Source organism: Prionailurus viverrinus, chromosome C1 (genome assembly GCF_022837055.1).
Source record: "Prionailurus viverrinus isolate Anna chromosome C1, UM_Priviv_1.0, whole genome shotgun sequence".
NCBI classification, from domain to species: Eukaryota; Metazoa; Chordata; class Mammalia; order Carnivora; family Felidae; genus Prionailurus; species Prionailurus viverrinus.
Window position 1 is genome coordinate 207,252,254 of NC_062568.1, and position 27,301 is coordinate 207,279,554.

Sequence of the window (27,301 nt, forward strand, 5' to 3'; positions counted from 1 at the left end):
CCCAGATCACATCCACGACATGCCTCTGGTGAGCATTCCGGTGGGGTCCCAGCATACACTGAACAAAACTCGACTCTCCCTCTGAGCTCCTGTCCAGCTACTGGAGTGATTCACCCCCTACTCCAGCCCCACTGCCCTTCTTACTGAAGATATACCCTCACTTCAGGGCCTCTGAACTTTGGCTCTACCAGGAGTGCCACTCGCCCAGGTGTGTGAACAGCCCACCCCTAACTTCGTACAGGTCTCTGCTCACATGGCATATCAGATGGCCCCTTTCTGGGCGTGCCTTCACTCTCCATCTGCTTTCCCTGCCTTACTTGTCTTCACTGCACTCCTGACTACCTGACTTATTACGAGTCACTGGCATGCAGGTTCCATGACACCAGAACTTCTGTTTCATCCACCGCTATATTCCAGTTCCGAGGAGAGCACCTGCCACATAGTAGATTCTCAATATATACCCAAAGACCCAATGACTATGTTAGTTTTATCTTTCCTTACAGATTGTCACTCCTTTGTAGCTGGAAACCATGACTCCTCTTTCTGTATCACTCACTGTGCTGACTTCATAAGTAGCTGATGCTTGTATGTGGACTGGTAGGTACATAGCGCTCTCTACACAACTTGCTTCCTGAGTCTTTTCTTCCTGAGCAGCCAACTTACTCACCTTCTGGCAAGAAACATTAATCTCTGGGAGAGGAGGAAATCTAAATTCCAATCTCAGGAGCAGAAATACAACTTTCAGGAAACAGCAGTAATAGGTAAACAGGGGACAGGAGAAAAGAGGACCAGGTTTTAAACAGGAAGATATGTTGATGGAGGTCACCAGGAAGGTCAAGGATAAAGGAAAATATAATGGAGGCAGGAAGAGTGGGGTAGGTGTTGGAAATCCCTCTCCTTCTCCAGGTCTTGAGAACTGTGTCTTACAGTATACGTGTCACAGGAAATATGGACTTTCATATCAGACAGAGGGTACCTTACCATTCAACTTTATTGCTGTAAAATTTTCTCCAGTGTCCTACATATAAAAGGCTTGCCCAGCCTAAGGATTCTTACGTGGGTGTGAAACAGATTCTTGACCTCACACACAAGACACACACCCAAGAGGCAGTGCCATATGATAAACACCAACAGACATAAATAAATGCTAATATTCTCAGTACTCATCTTCCCAAGCACTTCCTCTGAAACATACATTCCATCAGAAGGGTGAGGTACACTGGCTGAGTCACTGGTGAATAGATCATAACTACATCTAGGTGCATCAAAGATCTTCAACAAAACACTGTTAGATGGCATCCACCTGAACAAGTTCATTTTCCTGATCTTTCTGCCTGTCTCTGAACAGTCCCTGCCCCTTTGTCTTCTACACTTTTACTCATTGTGCTCAGCTTTCCAAATCTCCCAGGTTGGCTGGAAATGACGCTAGTTTCCATGCTAACGTTAACCTTTCCCCAAAGAAGCATTATTGCAAAAGATCCCAAGACCCCAGTTTAAGAAAAGAAAACTTAAACAGCACTTTCATTCATTGGGCATATTTACTGAGCACAAAACATATTTATTAAGCGCAAACTATGTGCCAGGCACTGTGCTGGGGATAAAATGGCAAACAAACAAGTTATTTCTGCCCTTCTAGGGCTAATAGCCAATGGAGAAGAAAGACATACAATCACATAAAATAAATGCTCTCAAATTATAATAAGAGCCACGCTAGACAAGCATGGGGTCCTATAAGAACACATAAACAGGTAAACTCTGATGCGATAAAACAGAGAAGGCTGGGCTGAAGGATAAAGGAGATGACTAAGGAAAGTGCAGAGATAACAACAGCTAACACTTACTAAATGCTTACTATGTTCCAAACACTGGGCTAAATAAAGCATTACATGTATTCACTCATTTAATCCTCATGATAACCTTACGAAGTAGATACTATTACCATCTCCATTTTATATTTGGAGCACCAGAGAAGAAGGCGCTTGTCCGAGGTCAGGGCCTAGACTAAAGTTTGGAACATCTGGCTCCAAGGCTCCAAACCACTGGGCAATATGCATCCCAAGTCAGAGAGAACTGCATTAGGAAACCCTGGGGCAAAAAGAAACATGTGGCATCCAGATTCCAGTTTGGCTGGTATGGCTCAAGTGTAGGGAACAACAAAGGGTTAGAAGCACTGAAATCTCAGAATCAAAGCACAGATGGACTTCAAGGAGCTGGTGAACCCCTGAGCAATCAGAAGCCACTGGACTGACTTGACTACAGCATGGAGAGTGGACTGGAGGAAGGCATGAGTGGAAGTATGGAGACCAATTACACAGAACACAACCACCACTGCAGGATGTTTGGGAAATTTTGCCATTTACATAACAACTCCCATGAGAACTGCATTTGGCATCAGAAATCCCTAAGTTCCACGATGTAGCATTTGTGGGGGCAGGGAGACAGAAGGGTCCATTCTGAGATCAAAAACATTATGTCTCTTGATCCAAAACTGAATTTTATCTTACAATATGACCCAATGTTTGGGGTGCCTGGGTGGCTCAGTTGGTTAAGGGTCTGACTCTTGGTTTCGGCTCAGGTCATACTCTCACAGTTCATGAGACTGAGCCCCACATCAGGCTCTGTGCTGACAGCGAGCAGCCTACTTGGGATTCTCTCTCTCTCTTTCTCTCTGCCCCTCCCCTCACTCACACTCCCTCATTCTCTCAAAATGAATAAACTTAAATATATGTGCATATATATATATACACACACAAATATATACATATATATACATATATGTATATACATATACATATACATATATGTATGTATATATAACCCAACAGTCAATGATCAAAACACAAGCTGACCTAGAAAATATTTTTAGAAGACGTTTTCAAGGATTTTAGCAATGAAGGAAATGGAATAGTATAGAGGCTTTAACATACCCTTCCATGTATCCATTATTATCCATCTATAACTTGGGCATATAACAAATTATTTATGCCTCAATTTTCTTACCCGTAAGTGGGTACAATATTTCCTATTCTATAGAACTGTTGTGAAGATTAATGACGAGTCCATGTTGAAAATTCTAACACAAAGCAAATGTTCAAAATATTCCTTCATTTAACAAATACTTGAGTACCTACTATGCCCAGACGTGAAGCATCTAGTGAAAACCAGTCCCTTATCTTCAAGGAGCTTACATTTTAATTCAGAAGTCAGATAATAAACTAAAAGAGACAGTATGACCTGGGTAAAACAAAAGAGAGGAGATATAAGGTGACGGTGGAGGTGGCAGGAGTGGCTCTTTCAGTAAAAGTGGGCAGATTGCCACCTCTGAGAAGGTAATATTTGAGCAGGGACTGTAGTGACATTTAAGGAAAAGCAAGACCACCAGAGTAGCCAGAAAAAAGGAAGTAATAATGAGACGCCAAATCAGATAGCTAGCCAGAGGCCAAATGCTGTGGCCCTGTGGCCAAGGCGAAGATGTTTAGTTACATTCCAGAAGTGACAGGAAGCCAATGAAGGATCTGAAGCACAGAGGTGACGTGCTCTGATTTACATTTCCAAACAGGACTCTGGCTACTGTATGGAACAAAGAAGCTACTGCAGTACTGGCTCTCACTACAGAAGAACAGGGTTCAGGACACAATGTGAAGGCAGAAGAGACAGGCCTTACTGATGGACCGCAGGTGGTCTGTAAGAAAGAGAGAGGGGGCCAGAGCGACGCCGACATTTGGTCTGACAAACTGAAAAGAATAGGTGAGAAATAGCCACTTGAGGTGCACAGGGAAGAGAAAACACCAGTTCTGCTGAGGACATGGTAAGTTTAAGACTTCTTAGGCTTTCAAGTAGGGTTAGGTTGGCAGCTGAGTGGACAAGTCCAGAGATCTACACAGAGGTCGGTCCAGACTGCAGAAATGAATTGGGGAGTCATCATCACCTCATAAAACTTAAAGCCTTGACCCTGAATGAATGAAATCACTTAGGGGTCCGTCTTCTCTGGAGACAGAGGAGAGATCAAAGAAAAGAGACAGAATCCTGGTGCGCTTTGAACACAGGAAGTGAGGAAGAAGGCGGAATGGCCTGTGAGGGAGGAAGGCAATAGAGAGAACCTGGGGACCAAGAGACAAGACAGAAATGATCCAAGGAGGAAGTCACGCTACGCCACCATTCACTGTTACCATGCTTTTATTACCACAACCATTTCTGGCCCCACGGGAGGAATGAGTCCCCGTTCGGGTGATCTCCTGACTTCCCGAATAACTCGTTCTGCTCACCCTCACCTCTGTGCCTGAGCCCCCTTCATCCAGATCTCAGCTGGTTTCAAGGCTGTCTTCTGTAAGTCCCCTTCACAGGTTAGAAAGGCAGCTTCAGCACTGAAGTCTGAGTGGATCCCGCCCCCAGGATCTTGCATTTCTCTCTCCCTAGGCCTTGCACGCCTTTCCCCTTTGTCCTCACACTTTTTATTCCTCATGCTGTAGCCCAGCTACCTTCGGAGAGCCGGAGAAGACTGAGAAACAGGACAGCCTCTTTCATGTGAAGGCTTACCTGATGACCCTTATCCAAGATACATGCAAATGCCTTTAAAATGATTACCACAAAATGTCCTATAGGTTTTAGTTTGTTGATGGACCATAAGACCATCTTCTCTTTCTTAGAGACCCTTCCAGTGGAAATTGGCCTCACAAAGTCTTCTGTTAAGTCCTCCAACTTGACCCCTTTTTTCCTTTGCTTTCTTCCCAACTTTGTTACTGCAGCATTAAGAAGCAGGAACAATGTTTTAATTACTAAGCCCTAGAAAACAAGGCAGTCAAAACAAGATTGGTACTTAAAAGCCTTTATATTCTCCAGAATAAATTTGTTTATCTAATATTTCAAAGTCTCTATGTAGCAATTATACTGTTGTTGGCAAACTATTAAAGATCTTGCCTGCAACTACAATTAACTTATCATTGTGGCAACACTGTAACTTTATATTAACTTTTCGAACACAGCAATGTTTCGGGCTTGTTAAAAATCCCAGTGACGGGGCGCCTGGGTGGCTCGGTCCGTTAAGCGTCTGACTTTGGCTCAGGTCATGATCTCACGGTCCGTGAGTTCAAGCCCCACGTCGGGCTCTGTGCTGACCGCTCAGAGCCTGGAGCCTGTTTCAGATTCTGTGTCTCCCTCTCTCTGCCCCTCCCCTGTTCATGCTCTGTCTCTCTCTGTCTCAAAAATAAATAAACGTTAAAAAAAAAAAAAAATCCCAGTGACATCTTCAGTACAAACTTCCTCTTCCAAAATATACCCAAAATATGAGGAATACTGCACAAAATAAAGCCATTTGGTTCAACATTTATATTCCCAAACCATAAAACCACAACCCATAAGCAGCTCCCTCCCCTACTCAGAATAACATATTTCCAAAATATATTAAAATGGTATAAAAGCATATTGCCAGAAAGTAGAACTGAGAAGATCTATAATCACAAAGTTCCTTAATCATTTAAAATAACAAACTTAGATTCCAAATCCTATAAACAATATAAACATAGTTACTATGTGCTCACTATTCAATCCCAGAGTAGTAAAAATAAATATAAAACGGGAAAAAACAAAACTCTACCAACTCTGTAATGTCACAGTGCCATCCTCAACTGGATATAAAATAAATATGCTAGCTATAATAAACATTTTTTAAGATTTTATGTTTTTAAAGTAATTTCTCTATACCCAAAGTGGGGCTCGAACTCACAAACCCGAGATCAAGACGTGCATGCTCCCAAGACTGAGCCAGCCAGGCACCCAAGTCGTAATAAACATTAAACAAGCCCCCGACTGACATCCCTTCTGCCCTTCTAAGCAAATGCTCAATGACTGGGAAAGGAGATGCTCTGGAAGGCCTAGCTCTCGCTCAGTCCAAACGGCACAAAGACGGCGGAAGTAATTATAACGCCCCGTTATTCACAACTACCTTGCAGCAAGAACGGCATCAAAATAAACTTTCATGTAACAGTTAAGGTCAAATTACACATAAACCGAACTCCTACACAGAATAATAAAACTGAGGATTTTGAGAGGCAGTATGTGCTGCAGAGAGGTTAAGAATGAGGTTCTGGAATCAAACAACTCAATTTCATTCCCTAGTTCTCCCAAGTTCTGGATGTGCGACCCCAGATAAGTCATCTGTGAAACGGGGAAAATAGGAATCTCTGCCCTAGGATTATTGTCAGGACTGCATGAGGTAAAATCTGTAAGTGCCTGATTGTGGCTGGCACAGCTGAAGTGTTTATTACTGCTTTTGTTGTTGTTAATTACTAATCATGGTTTGGTTTTTTTCCCCAATAAAAAGCATTTAAAAAGCTGCTTTTGTTCTTCCCTTCACCCATTTTGCCTCCTCAAGTTTATCCACAGTTATGAAATGAACTCTTGGTATCAGACCAGAAGAACGTCACAAGGAAACAGCAAATGGAGCTCAACCACTCACATAGCTTCTGCTAACTCTGGCCATATAGTTTTCTGTTCTGCCCAAACAAAAAGGCTTCCCAGACATTCCCTACCTCTCCAGGCCCTACTCCTCAATTATTCACATGTCTCTCGATGCTTTCATAAGAGTCGTCAGAGTACTGTGATATTTATCTCTAAGGTTCTGAGAGCCTGGTGGCCTGGTGGCCTCCCAGCCTATGCCTGCTGAATAACAAAAACTTAATTTCCTATAGTTGCTCTCAAAAACCTAATTTCGTGTTTCTTATTCCTACCACCGGGATGTCCAGAGCATTCATCCCTAAGCAATACAACTAAGAACTGTTTTTGGCCTACTGGAAATGATTTTGATAAGATAAGCAACTGTTAATATACTACCAAAAATTAAATCTAAGTACCTACCTTGCCTACCACACAAGCAGACGGAGGTGGCAGGCCCTTCCCCGGTCTCACTAACAGCTCTCCAGACTTTGCTAGCTCCCATCACAGCACTTCACGCTTCACTGGGCAACCACCAAAAGCAATCAGCACCATGTTATCAGCATGGACTTTTAAAAATGAACTCCAAAACACCTCTGGAGAATTGCAAAGAAGGCATTTAAAAAGGAAATAAAGGAAAATAAAAGAAGAGAAAAGCCTGGGCATGGTTGCTCTCCCTTTTGGAAAAAAACATCAAATGCATCTATAAGGGCCACATGAAATAGTTTAGATTTAATTAAGGCAACCTCAAAAGTCCAGAACAATCAGATGCAAAGCAGCCGAGAATGAGGACTGAATTTCCTACAAGACTTCAGCTGGTCTTCTCTGCCCTATTTGGAATCCAGATGGTAGATTTTTTAGGTAATTGAAGATGTTTAAATCATAAAACGTAATAAAAAGCAGTCGCAAATACACAATACCAAAGGCCTCCTCCAACCTGGAGATAGGTGCAATTGTTTCCGCCTTTAAATTTATATTCCCATTGAAAATAACAATTTAGGTACCAAAACTAATTACAAAAAGAATTTTTTTAAGAAATAACTTTTCAAACACTATCCTATGCAGCATACCAGATTCCACTGGATCCTCACCAACAACCCTGGGATATTAGGCTGAGTAGGCACTTGCAACATTTCCACTGACTAAATGAAAAACTTTAGGCTCAAGTGTCTGATCACAGAGAAGGAGCTAAATAATGTACAATTTACAAACACAATCAAATCCGTGTAGCCACTAAGATCACATTCTTGCAGAATACGTGGGGAAATGTACCCAATATGCTCTAAGTAAAAGACCAGATGCTTGACAAAGGGAGAAGGGAGGTCAATGAACAGACTTTAGCTTTTATTCTGAATGAAATGGGAAATACCTTACAGTTTTGACGGAAAAAAAAATCCAACTTCGATTCTAAAAGGACTGCACTTGCTGCTCTATTGAGAAAAGAGGGCTAGAAGACAGAGGTTAAAGCCTCAAGGCTTGCTAGGAGGTTACCGCAGCAGCGGCTCTAGAGGTAAGAGCGGTCTGGGTACCTTCTGAGACAGAGCCCACAGGCCTTTCTGATGGAGACAGTGCAGGAGAGAAATCAAGGATGGTTGCGTGATTTTTGCCCTGAGCAAACCACAAAGACAATTTCCACTGAGTGGAAGGAGGAGAGTGCAGGGAAGCAGGACTGAAGAGAACACACTCGGAGTTCAGTTTTGGACGCGTCAAGTTTGAAATGCTTATCAGGCAGGAGAGGTGCCAGGTAAACGGCTGCATACGCTGCCTTCAGCAACAATTCCTTCCCCACCTGTGTGGGGCTTACACTTTTCTTACAGCAGGCCTAAGAAGCAGTTTTAAAGCTCAAGTGTGTGATAACAGGGGATTAGCTAAAGAAATGACGGTGTACTAATATATCAGAATACTGAGCAGCCATTACAATCATGTTCTTGAAGAATACTTAAAAGAATGTGCTCAGTAAATTAATGATAGATTCACTCATCTCATCTAAAAGAGGGTACATTCCAGGGATACATTCCAGAATGTCAGTTTAGTAAGTTGCCACATGGGAAGTCACTGTGTCAGATGTAGAAGAAAAGACAAAGTACGTTTTGGGCCTGAGGGAAAGGAAAGCAAAAGCTGCCTTCAAAACTACGAGGGGGCAGAAGAGGGGTCAGGTGCACAGTAAAGTCAGGGGCCAGCAGATAGGGCTAGATTTAGAAGGCTCGCCTCAAAATTCATCTAAAAGTCGTTCTAAAGGACACACTCAGTTTCCACCAACTCCAGCTGAGTAAATATAGTATTACTTCCGGGCACTCCTACTCCCCCAGCCCCAACACACACACACACACACACACACCCCCCACACCCCCCTCCAGCTGTAGCTCCAACTCCCAACTAGAGGAAAAGTGTTTCAAAACTTTAAAAAAGTTTCCATGCCACTGGCACCCAAGTTGATTTCAATATATGTTACTGAACTCTGCTTCCAGCGCCACAGAAGTCTCGTCTTCTTGCTGACCTTCTAGCAGTCCAGTAACTAAACGAGCTATGGACATGTAACTTAAAAAGGAAACATTCCTCTCCTTGGAAGAAGAGAGTGACAAGTGTCTAGAGGACTTCAGAAAGAGGGGGCGGGAGACAAATTTCATGGGCTTGTGCCCATCATACGATACACCCTGGTCACTGATATTGAGAGGCATGGGTATACAGCAGCTCTACGTGCAAGGTGAAGACTTTGTTTTTTCCCTTTGTTTGTATGCTCTTCCAATTACTTAGTATACATATAGTAGAGAGAGTCATTAAATATATAAATGTATCAAAGGTACAAGCTGCAACAACAGAACAAAACCCCAGGTAGCCACCAGACAGCTCTAGAACATGATTCTCACCCCTGCAGTGCCACTGTGTCCTCCCAGATCTCTCTGCCCACCACCTCATCTCTGAGGCATGCTGAATTTTGTCATCATTGCCTTACTTTTCTTCACAGTTTTACCCATGTGTTTGTAGGGCATAAAGAATATAGAGAACAGCTTTGTATGTTGTTGAGATTTACATAAATACACCCATTTCTTTCGCGACTTGCTTGTATAGCTACCATTTGCTTATAATTTGTGTGTGTGTGCACAGTAATTCTCTGTTGTGTTCTATTTTATGTAAGTGTACCATGATTTATTTACCCATTCCCCCTGTTGATGGATACTGGGTTGTTTCCAGTTTTTTTCTCTAAGAAAAACTAGTGCCGTTAAGAGTTTAAATGTCCCAATCTTCAGCAGTTTCAGTGACTCGATGAAATGCACTACACTGGCAGCAGGCCACAGAGATACAGGACTGGGCCTGAGTGAGCCACGGAGTTCACAGAATGCATGCTGACAAAGGGTGTGTTTAAAAATATCGAGCATTCCCTCTCTAAGGTTAGAGCACATGGTGTGGAGGAGAAGAGCTGCTGAAGAGCTGGCCTCGTCCTACATCTCCAGCCACACTATGAAGCACTGTGGATGCTGTGTTACAGAGCTTATGGCTTATCCCAGAAAAGACTTCAGGAGAATTCACTCTGATTGTAGGTTACAAAATGCATTCAGATTTAAAAGAATTCCTTTCAAAAGTCTTCCTTTCTAAACCTCCGCTTTGTCCCCTCCTCCATCCCAAATTTCCATTAATGGACATGAAGTCATTCTTCGTACCAGTTGTGATGTACAGTATTCCATTTTGAAATGTACATGTGTGAATGAAAAAGCCTTTTAAAATGTACCATGTTAGTAATTAATGGCGGGGGGGGGGGGGGGGGAGAGAGACAGGGTCCCTTCTACCCCACTAAGATTTGGGTACTGAAAAACAAAGAAGACCCCAAGCAACGAAGACTGATAAATACATAAAGGAGACTGACCAAAGGGCTAGCTACAGACAGATTCCTGTGGTTAAAGGCAAAGCAAAAGTATTATAATTTAATACCTAAAGGACCATGTGAGAACCAGCTTTACCTACCCTCCTGTTTTTCAGCAGGGAATTAATGCAGTTTCAAAGTCTTCAGATTTACCATAAATGTGAGCAGTTCAACTATTAATTTTCCCCCACTTTCCTTTTAGGAGCAATTAGACAGACAGACAGACAGACAGACAGACAGACACACACACACACACACACACACACACACACAGCTTCCAAAGGGGGAAAACTTGGAATTTAACAGGATATTATTAAACAAAGCCATTTGTATGCACTTAGTCTCCAAAATGTCAAGGCAGTAACATTTATCCGTGCCATGGAAAATATTCCCTCTGAGACCAGAAAGTGCTTAAATAAAACTGCTACTACTCAGCTTTCAGATCTGGCACATTCCCTAAAGTACTCTTCACCCTCTTCTACTTTTTCATAAGAGACCTTATGGCAGGAACATTCCACTGCATTCCGTGTGCCATCAGCTATAATCCCTGTGAGCAACAGTCCAGGCCAGCTTGCCAGCACAGCAGTCTTTTAATGCAGCTGACACATGTGGCTATAGCAAATTCATTTCATTTTTTTCAACAAAATGCAAGCTTTCTCCCATTCTTAAGCCCAACCTTTTTTTTTTTTTTTTAAATAAGCCACTAATGCTTTCTAATGGAGCAAGTAGTTTGCTTAAAATCTCTCACATAAAAATTACGTGGATCACATTTTAGCCAAACTACTAAGAAACTGCCATAGAAAACTGAAAACAGAAATAGCAAACAGTAGCAGAAAACTGAAACCACCAAAAATCCTGGAGGAAAAGTCTCACTCAATTAATTAGTTTTCCAAGAACAAACACCTTTCAAAGGAACCAAAATTACCCCAAAACTGCTAAGCCACAGCAAAGTAAGTATTTAGCTAGAAAACCAACTCTACTTCTTCGAAGGCTGATTCATCAAGTGAGGATTTCTGCCTCAGTAGACTAATGTTAACTTCAAAGTCACAAACTTCTCCTGCTGTGTGCAGAGAGGCACGTGTCATCGCCAGAAGAGGGTCAGGAATACCATACGTGGTTATAACACTATTAAATTCTGATACCCTGCAAGTTTGAAATTTTCCCTGAACATACTGGGTGTTTAGTTTAAATCTCACTTACTCCACAAGGTCCAGTTGAAATGCCCCATCATCTACGTACCTTACATGTGCCCTTTGCCAAACTCACATCTGCACGTTTTAAAACCCCTACTTATGGCAACTATCACTTTGATCACTTTGACTTTGTACTGAGCTTCTTTCGGTATGTCTGTGTCTTCCACCACAAACTTTTGAAGACTCTTTAGGGACAAGATCCTACATATGGTACATACAACTCTGCTTCCTGCAGACTCACCTTATAGCAAACTCTCAAAAGACAAAGGAAAAGAAAGGGTAAGGCAGAGCAGAGCCACTCAGTTTGCTGTGTACAACGGTTTTGAACCAAGTATGATGGAAAACCCTTTGGTCGTTCAGCACTGTGCTTAACATGGTCCATAGGCTGCTTGTCATGTGACCGGTACAAGGTACCCAGGCCTATCATAACCAAATTATTACTTTTAATAAAAACCATTTCTTCATTACTATTTTGTCAAAAGATACCTCAATATATTCAATAATTCTGGAGAGATTTTTGTGGGAGATAAGCAAGAATGAGCGAATAGAACTTAGATCCTCACAAACTATAAAATTTACGGTCCTATCCTCAAAAGGTGCACCACCAGAGATCTTATTTTCTCCTCAGTTTGCTACCTACTACAAGTGAAAACATGGTACATTCTCCAGCCAGAGTGAATAGCATATTCGGACAATTTTATTTTTCCCCCTAAACTGACAGTATTTTCTATACAATCAAAATAAAAAGGTCAAAAAGAGAGTTATATATCTTAGAAACAATGAGCTCGAACACTCATATTTTATTACCCGTTAATAATTTCTTAGTGAGCTTTTAATCCTTATGATCAAAAAAATAACAAAGTCTGAAAAATCTAGCAGACCCAGATCCACTTCTCAAACCATCCAGAACTACAGAAAATCCTTTTCATTTTACAACACACTCTTAATAGTTTTATTCTCCTAGACAGTCAATTGAGCACTTTTTTGATATTCTATTTAGTACTCAGCATACCCATTATACATATAGTAGATACCTACTAATACATAAAACTTTATTAACTTATACAGATATTTTTTCATGTTTAAATCTCAAAGGAAACAACTCTTACAAATGAGCTATATTATTCAGGTATTTAAAACATACACTGCTGGGGGAAGGGGTGAGAAAATAAACAAAACACTAATCAGTGAAGACTGAAATATAAGCTACTATTATACCTTATCACTAAATAAAAGGGTAAAAAGCTATCTTAGAAAAAGATGCTGTTTGCACTCTCTCCGGAAGGAAAGGAAACACAAGTTGCTTCTAGGGAGGGGAACTGGTTGACTACATGATGGGTCAGAGGAAGTGTTTACACTTATATATTCTTTGTACCTTGTGAATTTTATACCATGTGAATGAATGTTTTATGGAGTCACAAAAAGAAAAAACTCAGGAGAAATTAATACAATGCTATTTGACTTTGACAATGAATATAAACTTACAACCAATCTATAAAATGAGTTGTCATCAAGAAAAAAAAAAAAAAACCCACGAGTATCATTCTTTATACTAATAAAACGTTTTCATTTATTTTTGTTATATAATTAATTGGTTTTTGTATTTCATGAATATGGCCTTCTAATACTCATGTTCTTTCTTTTTTTAAAAGTTTATTATTTATTTATTTATTTGGGGAGGGAGAGAGACTGAGCATGTGCACAAGAGGGGGAGGGGCAGAGAGACTCCCAAGCAGGCTCCGAGCTATCACCACAGAGCCCAAGGAGGACCTTTATCTCTTGAACCATGAGAGCAGGACCTGAGCCGAAATCAAGAGTTAGATGCTTAATTGACTGAGCCACCTAGCTGTCCCCAATACTAATTTTCTACTTAAAAGTTTGTAGTAAGATTTTTAGGGTGCCTGGGTGGCTCAGTCAGTTAAGCATCCGACTCTTGATTTCAGCTCAGGACGTGATCCCATAGTTGGTGGGATGGGCCCCACCTTGGGCTCTGCACTAACAGTGCAAAGCCTGCTTGGGATTCTCTCTCTCCCTCTCTCTCTCTGCCATTCCTTTGCTCATGCACTTTCTCTCAGAATAAATAAATGTAAAAAAAAAAAAAAAAAGGTTAATAATAAAAAAATTTAACACTCTTTAAAAAAAAAAAAGAAAGAAAGAAAGTAGCAACAGACACTGGGGACACTGGGGATTTCTCCTGGATAGTTCAGTATGTAAAACATATCACAGAGAAAAGTAGTTCTTTTTAGGATCAATTCTGGCTCCTGACCCAGGACTTCCTAAAGCTCACCTTCTAAAAGAACTAAATGATTATACCAGCATTTTCAGAGGCAACACCAACAGCCAAAAATGCCTCCAAACTAAGTTACAATTAAATACATTTTTCAGAGAGAAACAAGAGCTCAATAATCAGGATTCAGTATGTTCACTTCAGCAGCACATATACTAAAACTAAACTGATACAAATTAGTATGGCCTCTGTGCAAAGATTTATATATTGTGTAGAACTTAATTCTTTTTTTTAATTTTTTTTTCAATGTTTATTTATTTTTGAGAGCCAGAGAGACCCAGAGCATGAGCAGGGGAGGGGCAGACAGAGAGGGAGACACAGAATTCGAAGCAGGCTCCAGGCTCTGAGCTGTCAGCACAGAGCCTGACGCGGGGCTCAAACTCACAAACTGCAAGATCATGACCTGAGCTGAAGTCAGACGCTTAACCGACTGAGCCACCCAGGTGCCCCTATATATTGTGTAGAACTTAATTCTTAAAATGAAGCATGAATAATACTATAGCTTAAATGAGTGGCATTTAGAACATAAACACTTGTTCTCTAGTTCAGTTATAAATCTAGCTCAAATTTTAAGAAAGGAGCAAATCATCAATATTGACCTTTTTTAAAAAACTTGAAATATAATTTACATACCCTACAAAGTTCACCCATTTAAAGTGCACAATTCAGTAGTAAATTTTGCATCTTTTTCTTTTACAATTACTCATAGGGTATAATTCATACTCTAGCATCTTTTAAAAATATCTAATAAAAAGGCAAACTCATAGTAACAGAGAACAGAGGCTAGGGATGGGGTCGAAGGTGAGATATTCATTAAAAAATACACACTTTTAGTCATGAAATGAATAAGTTCTAGAGACTTAACGTGCAGCATAGTGACTATAGTTCATAATAATGTACCGTATACTTAAAATTTGCTGAGAAATAGATCTCATGTGTTTTCACCACACACACACACACACACACACACACACACACACACACAAAGGTAATTATGAGAGGTGATAGATACGTTAATTACTTTGGACTGTGGTAATCATTTTGCAATGTATGCATATATCAAAACATCACGTTGTACACCTTAAATATATAATTTTATTCCCCACTGGTAGAATTCTCTACAGAGAACACTGGCAAATGGCCCACACATAGAGGAGATCAGAATGGTTTCCCCAACAACTAGGCATTAACTTGTGTGTCCGGAAGACCTATGATTCTGCTTTATCACAAAGTTGTAGGTTTCAAGACAGTAGAACCTACCAGTATTTTGAGTAATAATTTGCCTACAGATCCAAATCAATTAATTATTAATCCAAGTACAAAATAAACCAGCTTAAGTCATTTTTCACCTAAGCAATTATATATAAAGAAGTTCAAAAGTAATGACTTCAATTTCAATAGATAATTTTATTTGTAAAAAAACTATAAACAAATGATTACTGATAATTTTAGTAATAAATTTGTGAGTTTATTACCAACTGTAGCTATATCTGTTGTTCAACTCAAAGAATCACTGTAAGGAAGGAGAGTAAGTTTTAAGACCATCTTGGCAAGGTCAAGTGCCATTTAAAATGAAGAAAGAAAAATAATCTTAGAGCCTCAATAGATACATTTCACATCATGGTTAAGTATAAATCACTGCAAATACCTTTATTATCATTAAGATTTCAACTTAAGGGGCGCCTGAGTGGCTCAGTCGGTTGAGCGACTGACTTCAGCTCAGGTCACGATCTCATGGTTCATGGGTTCGAGCCCCCTGTCAGACTCTGTGCTGACAGCTTGGAGCCTGGAGCCTGATTCCAATTCTGTGTCTTCCTCTCTCTCTGTCCCTCCCCTGCTTGCGCGCTCTCTCTCTCTCTCTCTCTCTCTCTCTCTCTCAAAAATAAGATTAAAAAAATATTTTAACTTAATAACTCAGCTAAATTAGTTGCATTTTCCAGGGATTTCTCAATTGTAAAGAACAAAAGAAATAGTCCATATTTAAATATACGAAAGCAAAAATCACAGGGCGAAGCACTTAGTGGATCATTCAGAATAGCAAAGTCCAAAGTGTTAATACCCAAATGTTCATTTATTCTGTTCACATTAAGAAGGGAAAAGAGAAAGGATAGGAAGGTGAGATATAATTGATAGAACACAACATGTACTCACTGGTCGAGTTGCCTTGCATCTGAATGATGCACTTGGACTCTTTGCTGGTCTCTCGAGAATTGAAGGGCCGAACCCGCACAGCCACCTTCACTGAGGCTCCCGACATTCTGATGGTCTTGTTGTATATATGCAGTCCAGAAATAAAGTATCAAATCTTCTTTTGAAGTTATGTGCAAGTTTCCTTCAAAAAGAAAACAATTCCACACAGGTAGTCAGAATCAAAGGAAGCATGGGCTAACGTGAGCCTAAGGGCTACTCTTGTACATCTTTGTACTATTTTTTTTTAATTTATGTTTATTTACATTTGAGGGGGCAGGGAGCGGCAGAGAGAGAGGGAGTCACAGAATCCAAAGCAGGCTCCAGGCTCTGAGCTGTTAGCACAGAGCCTGATGTGGGGCTCAAACTCATGGACCGTGAGATCATGGCCTGAGCCACAGTCGGAAGCTCAACTGACTGAGTCACCCAGGCGCCCCAATCTTTGTACTGTTTCTATTTCCCTTTCTAAAAACCTCATCCCTTTTCATGCTGTAGATCTTATATGCTCAAAATTTTCCAAAATAGAAAATTAAACACCTAAGTTTATTTTCCTATTCAACTATCTCTTTCTCATACCTAAAAAGTCCCTAAACTTAATAATAAAAAATACATAACTACAAAATAACAGGCCTCTTTCTTGCTCTCTGTTTTTCTGGATCTTCAGTAATGTATGAAAAACACAAATGTTTATCTGTTAAAGAGAGTTCCTTACACAAGTAACTTCCCATCTGCAAAACCACTTATTATCTTCCTTTAAAGAAACGCTCTGAACTTCCTATACACTAATTACACTGTGAAACATTCAGTTACATGATATATAATTAAACAGCAAAGGATAACGATAAGCTCTGGCCAGCTCTTTCAACTTCTAAGTATCTCGGGATTCCTTTAATTTTCACGTGTATCTCATTTGACCCTTACAACCATCCTGTACAATAAGCAGAGAAGTTTCCAAGAGACCCAGGTTCTACCCTCTAATATGCTAGTGACTCATGGTAAAATCAAATCACTACATTTCACTACTGAATGAAGCCATAGGAAAAAATGTGGACATTTTTCAGAGGCATAGTTTCCCTCCCAACAGAACAAAACAAACATTATTCTGTGAAAAGAACCCACGTAAGTAATTTCCACAAGAGACAACAGATCTCAATCTGTACTCTATCCATTATATAAATGTCCTTGAGAAGAACCAAACAAAAGAAAAAACTAAAATAAAGAAAAACACATTTAAGTCCAATTATCGGGGAACCCCAATAAACCTTCAATCTAATTTTTCCCACATAATTAAGTAGAGATTAGGAATCCTAAACTACAGCTTTACAACTGCTAAGGCTTTCCAATAAGAAAGGGCAAAAATCAATTAATCAAAACAAAACAAAATAAAACCAAAAAGCCACTCTCTACCCTAGCATTACCCTATCTTCTTTTCTTAGCAGCACTATGTGAAATTCCTGTGCTTTGGAACATGCTTATTGTCCGTCTCTCTCAACTCTGTCCAAATGCTCAGAGATCTCGTTTGCTACCACTTAGACCACTGCCTGATAAAAGAGCTCGGTAAATGTTTGTCGAAGGAGTGAATTAATGAATTGCAGTTGACCCTTGAACAAATGGGTTTGAAATGTGCAGGCCCACTTGCACATGAATTTTTTTCCATAAATACAGTAGAGCATTGTAAATATATTTTCTAATGGGGCACCTGGGTGGCTTAGTCAGTTAAGTGTCTGACTCTTGATTTTGGCTCAGGTCATGATCTCACGGTTTCTGAGCTTTTTTTTTTTTTTTTTTTAAGTTTTTTAAAGTTTATTTATTTATTTTTGAAAGGGAGACAGAGTGAGCAGAGGGGAAGAGGGAGAGAGACAATCCCAAGCAGGCTCCATGCTCACGGTGCAAAGCCCAATGTGGGTCTCAAACTCATCTATGGTTTTTGAGTTTGAGTACCGCATTGGGCTCAGCACTGACAGCAAAGAGCCTGCTTGGGATCCTCTCTCTCCCCCTCTCTGCCCTCCCCTGCTCGTGCTGCCTTGCTCTCTCTCTCTGTCTCTCTCTCAAAATAAATAAATAAACATTAAAAAATGTTTAATGTATTTTTTCTCATAATTTTCTTAACATTTTTTCTCTTTATTGTAAGAATATAGTATATAACACATGTAACATACAATATACGTGTTAATCGACTTTATGTTATCAGTAAGGCTTCTGGTTGACAGTGGGCTGTTAGCAGTTAAATTTGGGGGAGTCAAAAGTTCTGTGTGGATTTTCCACTACGTGTGGGGGGAGGGCACTGCTAACCCCCACATTGTTCAAGGGTTAACTGAGAATTATCTGTTCAAGTCCTCTGCCTGGTTTTGTTTCACATAATTATAATATTTATTGATATTAATCTTTTTCATATTTGCTGGAATGTTTTTCCAGTCTGTTTCCTATTTTATTTAACATTCAACAGATGGTTCTTGTTTAATATATCAAACATTTATTGTAATCACATCAAATAAAAACTTAAAGTTATTTGCCCTCCCGGTCAATATAGCATCACCTATAGTCACTAGCTGAGGACTTTGCCAAAAGAGAGTTAATGAAGCATTCAGAAAAAGAAAGACATGGAACACGCTTTAACCCCCACACAAGAGTTCACAGTGATATACAGCCATCGTCTGAACACTCAACATGCTCCATTATCTTCTCCCCCAAACTCGCAATCTCTGCCCATCTTCCCGTTTCTATCTGACCCCATATCATAAATCTTGTAGTCATCTTTGTTTCTTTCTCTTTGAATCCTTTTATTAGTATTAAAATTATTAATGATATGCTATATAAAAATTTTTAAGTTTATTTATTTATTTTGAGGGGGAAGAAGGGCAGAGAGAGAAGGAGGGAGAGAGACTCCCAAGCAGGCTCTATGCTGGCAGTGTGAAGCCCAACGTGGGGCTCGAACTCACCAACCATGAGATCGTGACCTGAGCCGAGATCAAGAGTCAGATGCCTAACTGACTGCGCCACCCAGGCGCCCCTATGAACTTTTAAAACATAAATTTGCAAGGTACCTGTGTGGCTCAGTTGGTTAAGCGTCCGACTTTGGTTCAGGCCATTATCTCGCAGTTCGTGAGTTCAAGCCCCGCGTCGGGCTCTGTGCTGACAGCTCAGAGGCTGAAGCCTGCTTCTGATTCTGTGTCTCCCCCTCTCTCTGCCCCTCCTCTGCTCATGCTCGCTCTCTCTCTCTCTCTCTCTCTCTCTCTCTCAAAAATAAACATTAAAGGGGCGCCTGGGTGGCGCAGTCGGTTAAGCGTCCGACTTCAGCCAGGTCACGATCTCGCGGTCCGTGAGTTCGAGCCCCGCGTCGGGCTCTGGGCTGATGGCTCAGAGCCTGGAGCCTGTTTCCGATTCTGTGTCTCCCTCTCTCTCTGCCCCTCCCCTGTTCATGCTCTGTCTCTCTCTGCCCCAAAAATAAATAAACGTTGAAAAAAAAATTTTTTTTTTTAAAAATAAAATAAAATAAACATTAAAAAGAAAAACACATAAATTTTCTATCACTTCCTTCCTCTCGTTCTCATTGCCATCACCCCTAACCCACTGCCACTGCCTAACCCTAGTCCTCGCTACCTCATGCCTTCCATACCGGTAATAGTGGAACTAATCTTAGACCTTTTCATTTTAATCCAACAGTCCTTCCACAGCGTTGCACAAAACTGAATCACACAGGGGTCTTTTGAAAAACAAATGAGCCTGGTATTCAGCAGTCTTGAAAAAGGCCTCAGGTACAGAGTTTTTGTTTTCATTTTTCAAAGATTATGTTGCAAATCTCCAGCTGAGAACCCTGCAGTACGCAACTGCTTAACCTTGCTGCAATATTAACCTTTCTAAAGCATGACTGTCAATTTCACTTCCAAACTCAAGAATCTTCTCTTATTCCCAGTGCTTACAATATCAAGACCAAAGTCAAGGTACTCTGTGTTCTAGTCAAGTTCTGTTACTATCCCACACACATGCTCTTTCACACTTGTGAACAATTTCTCCCCTACAATTTTAATTTTTCTTCTATTTGATGCCCAGCTCCTGTCTTACTTCTTCCAAAATGACTATCCAAACATTGCAGGAATCACTGGTATTTCCAACAGCACTTACAGCCCCAAACACATTATGAGAACCCTGCTATCATTCTATGTGACTGCATTCTATCTTGTATTGTTCTTTAATAGATTCCCAAAGTGAAACTCCTATTGCTTCAAAAAAAACTCTTTGAACTTGGGCTTCTTGAAAAAATGGCTAATTCCAAGTCTGGTCAAAAAATTTCAAGATGATCCTGGGACATTTTAGTGTGATCACAAGCAGGAAGCCTACCAAAGATGAACAGAGTCAAGGCAAAAGCACACCAGTGCCAACTCAAAGGCACTCCCCAAGATGGAATACTTAAAGCATTAAAATGCATTCATGAAAACCACAAGTGGACTGAAAAACATCAAATATATAAATTCACGAGTTGAGGGGCACTTGGGTGGCTCAGTCAGTCAGTTAAGCATCCAGCTTCGGCTCAGGTCATGATCTCACAGCCCAGAGCTGACCACCCAGCCTGGAGCCTGCTTCGGATTCTGGGTCTCCGTTCATGCTCTGTCTCTGTCTCTCTCTCAAAAATAAAATAAAACATTTAAAAATAAACAAATTCATGAATTCATAATGATACTTAAAAAAGAAAAAAAACCTCATTCTTAAAACTGGCAAATAGGGGCGCCTGGGTGGCGCAGTCGGTTAAGCGTCCGACTTCAGCCAGGTCACGATCTCACAGTCCGGGAGTTCGAGCCCCGCGTCAGGCTCTGGGCTGATGGCTCAGAGCCTGGAGCCAGTTTCCGATTCTGTGTCTCCCTCTCTCTCTGCCCCTCCCCCATTCATGCTCTGTCTCTCTCTGTCCCAAAAATAAATAAACGTTGAAAAAAAAAATTTTTAAAACTGGCAAATAAAATAATTGAGCATACACCTAGCCTGTATATCCTGTATAAACTATAGTCCACGACAGCCAAATGGTTGGTGAGGGCTAGCTCTTCTCACACACACACACAAAAGTCCAGGTAATAAACGCAGAAGAGGTGACAGAATTGGAATGTCACCATGTTTCCAACCCTACTGATATAAAAGCTCTCTGCAAAAACAGTCACTAGCCACAAAAAAAAAAAAAAAAAAAAAAAAAAAAAAGCAAAAAGCCATAGATGAAAAAAGGTTGGTTGATGTGGGAACATTTTTCTTTTATTTATTTTAAAGGAGAGAGCATGAGTGTGCAGAGGGGAGAGGCAGACAGAGGGAGAGGGAGGGAGAGAGAGGGAAAGAAGGAGAGAGGGAAAGAGAGAGAGAGAGAGAGAGAGAGAAGGAAGAGAGAGAATCCCAAGCAGGCTCTGTGCCATCAGTGCAGAGCCCAACACGGGGTTCAATCTCACGAACCCTGAGATCATGACCTGAGCCAAAATCGAGTCAGGTGCTTAACCAACTGAGCCCTGCAGGCGCCCCAATGTGGACACACTGTATTGCTTGGATTAGGCTGACGATATCTGAACAAAATAATCAGTCCTAGTGTCACTAAAGGGGGGACACCTGGGTGGTCTATGCTTCCATGCATGCTATACACAGCACCACCTAGTAAGTATTCTTATCCCACCCGCTTTAAAAAAAAACAAAACAAAACAACAACAAGAGATGAAGCCTCAGCTCTAACCACCTAGGAGAGCAAATAAAAAATGTAAATGACACCTAAAAGATACAATCAGCGAAAACCAGAACATAGAAAAATCTACACGTCAAGTCACCCAGTATCTTCAGATAAATAACATGCAGAGGTAATAAAAGGAACTTGTGTTAGTTATAAGATAAGTGCGATTATTTTTTTAATCAAGAAAATCTGCAAAAACACATTTTTTAGACAACCATAATAGCCTGAACATAGACTCAGTATCTGATGATATTAAGAAATTTATTAGGGGAAGATACAAGAAACAGGTTTGCCAAAATGTCCACCATTACTGAATACTGTCGATGTTTCAATTAAAAAAACAAAACTTCCTTCTTTTGTATTCTACCCAAAGCCTACCAAGTACTGAATGCTGCCGACTGATTTACAGACAACAAAGAATGAATCTCCCTGTGCGGATTTAGATATAAAGAGCTACGGATTTGTCACCAGGAACCGAAATACTAACGTCTCTAATATCTGCTTATTTCTTCCATCCATCGAATCAACTGCCAAATCACATAGCTTTTACCTAGAAAATCTCTCCATTTCCACCACTACCATCCCTTTTAGATTTTCGATATTTCTCACCCAAGATGGTTAACTTCAACCACTTTCTCTCTTTCTTCCTTCCACCCCCATTCGACTACCCAATACTGTCACTTTCATCTACTCCATCCATAACCAGGCAACACCGCCAATCTGGCCTTCCTGAAGCACAGGTCTGTTCGTATCAGTGTCCACTTAAAAATCCTCAAAGCGTCCCTACTGTCTACCAAACAATGGCTGAACTTCCCACACTGCATTCAATGTGTTCTGCGACATAAACCACCTACTTTTACAAACCCACAAAACACTGCCTTCCATCCACATTCCTTAACAACCACTCACCAGAGGGCTTCCTGAAAGTATCTCATGTTTTTCTGTGCCAGTGCCTTTGCTCCAACGTTCCTTCTACCCACTGTGACCTTCTTCCTCTACCAATCCAATTTATTCTTCTAGGATCTTCTTCTATGCCACCTAACTCTAAAGCCTTCATAGAATCTCCCTGCCTCTCAAACCAAATGCTAATGCTTCTCCATTTAATACTACTCAAGTCACTGGCCTTACCTAGGGCAAGTTTATTTACTTTTCTTATCTCTACTGTAAACTGTAAGCTCGTTGTGGACAAGAACAGAATTTTAGTCATGTTTCTGATCCCCTAGCTACAGGGGCTTGAATACAGTAGTTAAAATATTTTGGTTGAATTCCTGGTTATTGTATCAATGGACTGATGCTTGAAGGGCATTAATAAAAACCATAAGTTGTTCCAAAATAGAAACAGGTATTTGATCAGAAGGAAAAAGGATAAAATTAATTTCAAATTCTTTCCTAATTGAAGTGTTAAGTCATTCTTTTTTGGAAGTGATAAGTACATTTTAAAATTGCTTTTCCCTCTGGGTGCCTGGGTGGCTCAATCATTAAGCATCTGACTTTGGCTCAGGCCATGATCTCAGGGTTCGTGAGTTTGAGTCTCCTGTTGGGTGAGCCCTGCTTCTCTCTCCCTCTGTCTCTCTGCCCCTCCTGGGATTCTCTCTCTCTCTCTGCCCCTCGCTCACTTGTGCTGTCTCTCTCAAAAAAAAAACAAAAAAAACCAAAAAAAAACAAAAAAAACTTCCCCCTCAAATAAATAACAAAATTACTTTTCCCAAACAATTTGAACCTAAATATGTATTTTGTTTCTGATTTAATTGTCTTGAGGTAAAACTGCAACCATCTTCACAAGCGAGTCAGAATTTTACATAATAACAGGAAACTATAGTTAAATGGACTCTAGAAGGTGTTACTTTGTTACTTCCCTACTACTATAAACAGTATCTCTTTTATAGTAGAATTACATCAAAGAATCACAGCTTCAAAATTCCCAGGCTGTTAAAGAAATATTACCAATTACATAAATCTGAAATCAGGTTTAAATTCCAATGAGAAACAATTATTACAGAATACTTTTAGGAGGTTACAAGAAAACAATACTTCTTAAATTTAGCATAAAAATACATTTTCCAAGCTTTGAACAGCCAAAGGAAGAAAGACAGGAAAGACCATCACATACTCTAAATCACTTACGCAGCCTCAGCTCTAGACTGTGCCTCTGACCTGTTTTCCTTCCTATGACACACAATTAGAAGCATCAGGAAGGCGGAATGGAGCAAAAATTCCAGAAGCATTCACTAACAACAAAGGGAAAATAAAACAGTTAGGTCTAAGTTATTTGAATTTTTCTGAATTTTGCCCAATTGCTTAACTTTGATCTTGTGCAACTGAACTTGCCCTCAGAGGTTCCCTGGAGTATTAAGAGCCTAAGAAGACTAATTTTCAAATTAACCGTTCAGCAAAGTGAGTAAACAGGAACAAAATACAACTAGCGTTTGGTTGGTCTGTTTTTGTAGTATCCCTTTTCTATAGAAAACAGCGAAGATCATATCCCCAACATATAAGTCAGTTCACGTCATTTCCTCTCTTTAAAAACCTTCCACTGGTTTCCGTGGCCTCAGAACACACCCTAAAAATCCAAGGGCCTCTGCAATCCAACCTGCTTTCCCAGTCACCATTTTCACTGCCCAGCTTCAAGCCTTCTTCCCCACCAAGCACCCTCTTACTACACCAAACACGCAATTCCTGGAAGCCCAATCCCCCTTCTCAACCTGTTACATCCACGTCTTTCCAGGAGAAGGTCAAATGTCACCATAAAGCAAAAAGCATTAAGTCGTATATTCCTTAACGTGCCCCTTTCTGAGCCAAAAGTGATACCTTCTTTCTCTTTGCTCCTTAGAAACGTTGTGTTGATTCTTCCATTTTTCTTACTCCATTCTGCCCGATGTTGCAATCAGTATTTCACTTAACTCTCCTACGCAGACACATTATTCAATACATATATGTCACAACTGAAAATAGCATTTAAATAAGAAATTTAGTTTTTCAAATTCAATATTCACACAATTTGCTATATAGCAGCAGATTTACAACAGCAACAAGCACTCTATTTCAAAGATCATCTCTTCCACTGAATTATGGTTTCAAGAATGAATTACAACTTGAAGAATGAGTGGGTACCCAAAAGTAAGCATCAGCAGCTAATGAGACCATTTTGAGACTCTATGAAAACTTCATTATCATAAGTTTCACGTCTCTCAATCCAATACTTTCCATGAGAACCAAACAGATTTTAGGATCCAACACTCTGTGTCCCTGATCATGGCTATACTGATAAAATGGCCCACCAAAAGGTAAGAATTTTTGTATGTGTATGAGTTACCTGTCTATTCTTGGTCTTTGACTCTATAAACAAAAAGCAGGCATGAGCCAAGCTGTGAAAACTCAAAACGAATCACATGTTGGAAAAGCTTCTTTCTGCACTCTAACCCAGTGCCAAGAATCAGACTGCACAGAAAGTCTCCTGACAGATCAGATTTTCAATCTCAAATGGGGTTAAACCAGCTCACCCAGGCTCCCCAACTGTTTTCTTTTAACCGCTATCTAAAGTAAGTTTTAAAATACAGTTTTAAAACTGTCACTGCAGTTTTAAATAAAAGGAAAAGATGTTTTTCAAGGACATTTTTTAAGAAAGTAATCCAACCCGCTTTTCAAACTGAGAATACAACATTAAAATATAACCAGTCTTTTTTTATGAAGGATATGACTAATATGGTTCAGATGTATAACTTTACATAAAGAGAAATCTGAGCAGAAAACTCATTATTTGTCACTGCAATTAAGAAATCTAGGATCCTCCTTTCCACTCGTAACATGATTTTTTTTTTTTACATGTTTTCATTTATTTTTGAGGGACAGAGAGAGACAGAGCATGAGCAGGGGAGGGACAGAGAGAGACAGGAGACAGAGAATCTGAAGCAGGCTCCAGGCTCTGAGCTGTCAGCACAGAGCCCAACGTGCGGCTCAAACCCATAAACAACGTGAGATCATGACCTGAGCCAAAGTCAGACATCTAACCAACTGAGCCACCCAGGTGCCCTTCACTCATAACATGATTTTATTCATAAACCAAGAGGTGCATCAAGAGACAACAGTTCCTAGGCGCTGGCTCAGTCGGTAGAGCATGTGACTCTTGATCTTGGGGTCAGGAGTTTGAGCCCCATGTTGGGCATAGAGCTTACTTAAAAATAAAAATAAATAGGAGTGGCTGGGTGGCTCAGTTGGCTAAGTGTCTGACTGTTGATTTTGGCTCAGGTCATGATCTCACAGTAGTGAGATAGAGCCCCTTTAGGCTCTGTATTGAGCATAGAGCCTGCTTAAGATTCTCTCTCTCCCTCTGTCCCTCCCCCACTCTGCACATACATGTGCACTCTCATAAATAAATAAAAAATAAATAAGAGACAACAGCTCTTGTGGCTTAAAATAAAGTATTCCAAATGACAGTGATGTTTTTTCTTTTTTCTTTAAAAGGACAGTTAATATTAAACTCTAGTAAGTCAGTTCGTTCTAATACCTGAAGCTACATCTCATAATTTTATTTTGGCAGATCTGCTGGGAATTCTGCCACTTAAATTTCAACATTCCACTGAAGCTCTTCTATTGTCAAAGTGAATGACAGACAACACCTCCTCCTGGCAATGTCCAGGCTAAAGTCAACTCAGCTCGGTCATAGTATAGAAATGGTAAGTTTCAATCAGAGGTTAATTCAAATTTGGTATGAGTCAAGGTTCCCTCCTTCTGAAATCTGCCCTGACCACACCTCTGCAGCTACCTGCCCGGGAGGTAGCTTACTACCTGGGCAAGAATGCAGGTCAGACTTTTCCGTGTGTTGATAATATGCCAATCTTGATAAACCAGCACCGAAAGTTTAATAGATATGTTTTCATTTAGATGACAACACAGAATACAAGTATTCCAAACTCTCACAAGGGTTAAACAATGAGTTTTCTGCTCTGATTTATCTTTATATAAAGTGATATATCTGAACCATATTAGTCATAGACTTCATAAAAAAAGACTGGTTATATTTTGATGTATTCACAGTTTGAAATGCAAGTTGGATTACTTTTTTTAAAAAGGTCCTTGAAAAACATCTTTTCCTTTTATTTAAAGACCTGTTAAAAACACCGAGTGTGGGGGTGTCTGGGTGGCTCAGTTAGTTAAGCGTCTGACTCCCGGTTTCAGCTCAGGTCATGATCTCACAGTTTCGTGGGTTTGAGCCGCGTGTCAGGCTCTGTGCTGACCGTGCAGAGCCTACTTGGGATCCTCTCTCTCCCTCTCTCTCTCTCTGCCCTTCCCCTGCTCACACTGTCTTTGTCTCTCTCAAAATAAAAACATAAACTTTAAAAAATTATAAAAAATGGGGTGCCTGGGTGGCTCAGTCAGTTGAGCATCCGACTTTGGCTCAGGTCATGATCTTGTGGTTTGTGGGTTCGAGCCCCCGCATCAGGTTCTGTGCTGACAGCTCAGAGCCTGGAGCCTGCTTCAGATTCTGTGTCTCCCTCTCTCTCTGCACCCCCCCCCCCACACTCTGTCGCTCTCTCCTTCAAAAATAAATAAACATTAAAAAATTAAAAAAAAAAAACTCTTAGTGTATGTATGTAACATATGTATATAGCAGTATGTCTATAACACATTTCTCTTACAATAATATTCAAATTTAT

The 27,301-nt window shown here is 40.3% G+C and overlaps 1 protein-coding gene across 4 annotated transcripts in view; it reads right to left on the minus strand.

Annotated features, from left to right (window-relative positions):
* The window catches only part of KIF1B (kinesin family member 1B), a 145,592-nt gene that overhangs the window by 112,429 nt on the left and 5,862 nt on the right, over window positions 1-27,301 (minus strand). For 3 of the 4 annotated variants that reach the window (XM_047869218.1, XM_047869224.1, XM_047869223.1), the window contains exon 2: window positions 15,920-16,100. In XM_047869218.1, coding sequence (XP_047725174.1) covers window positions 15,920-16,025 — 106 coding nt within the window. In that variant the 5' untranslated portion in view covers window positions 16,026-16,100. Of the gene's footprint in view, window positions 1-15,919; window positions 16,101-23,771; window positions 23,876-24,455; window positions 24,590-27,301 lie in introns of all 4 variants that reach the window. The other variant, XM_047869220.1, reaches the window with a different exon arrangement.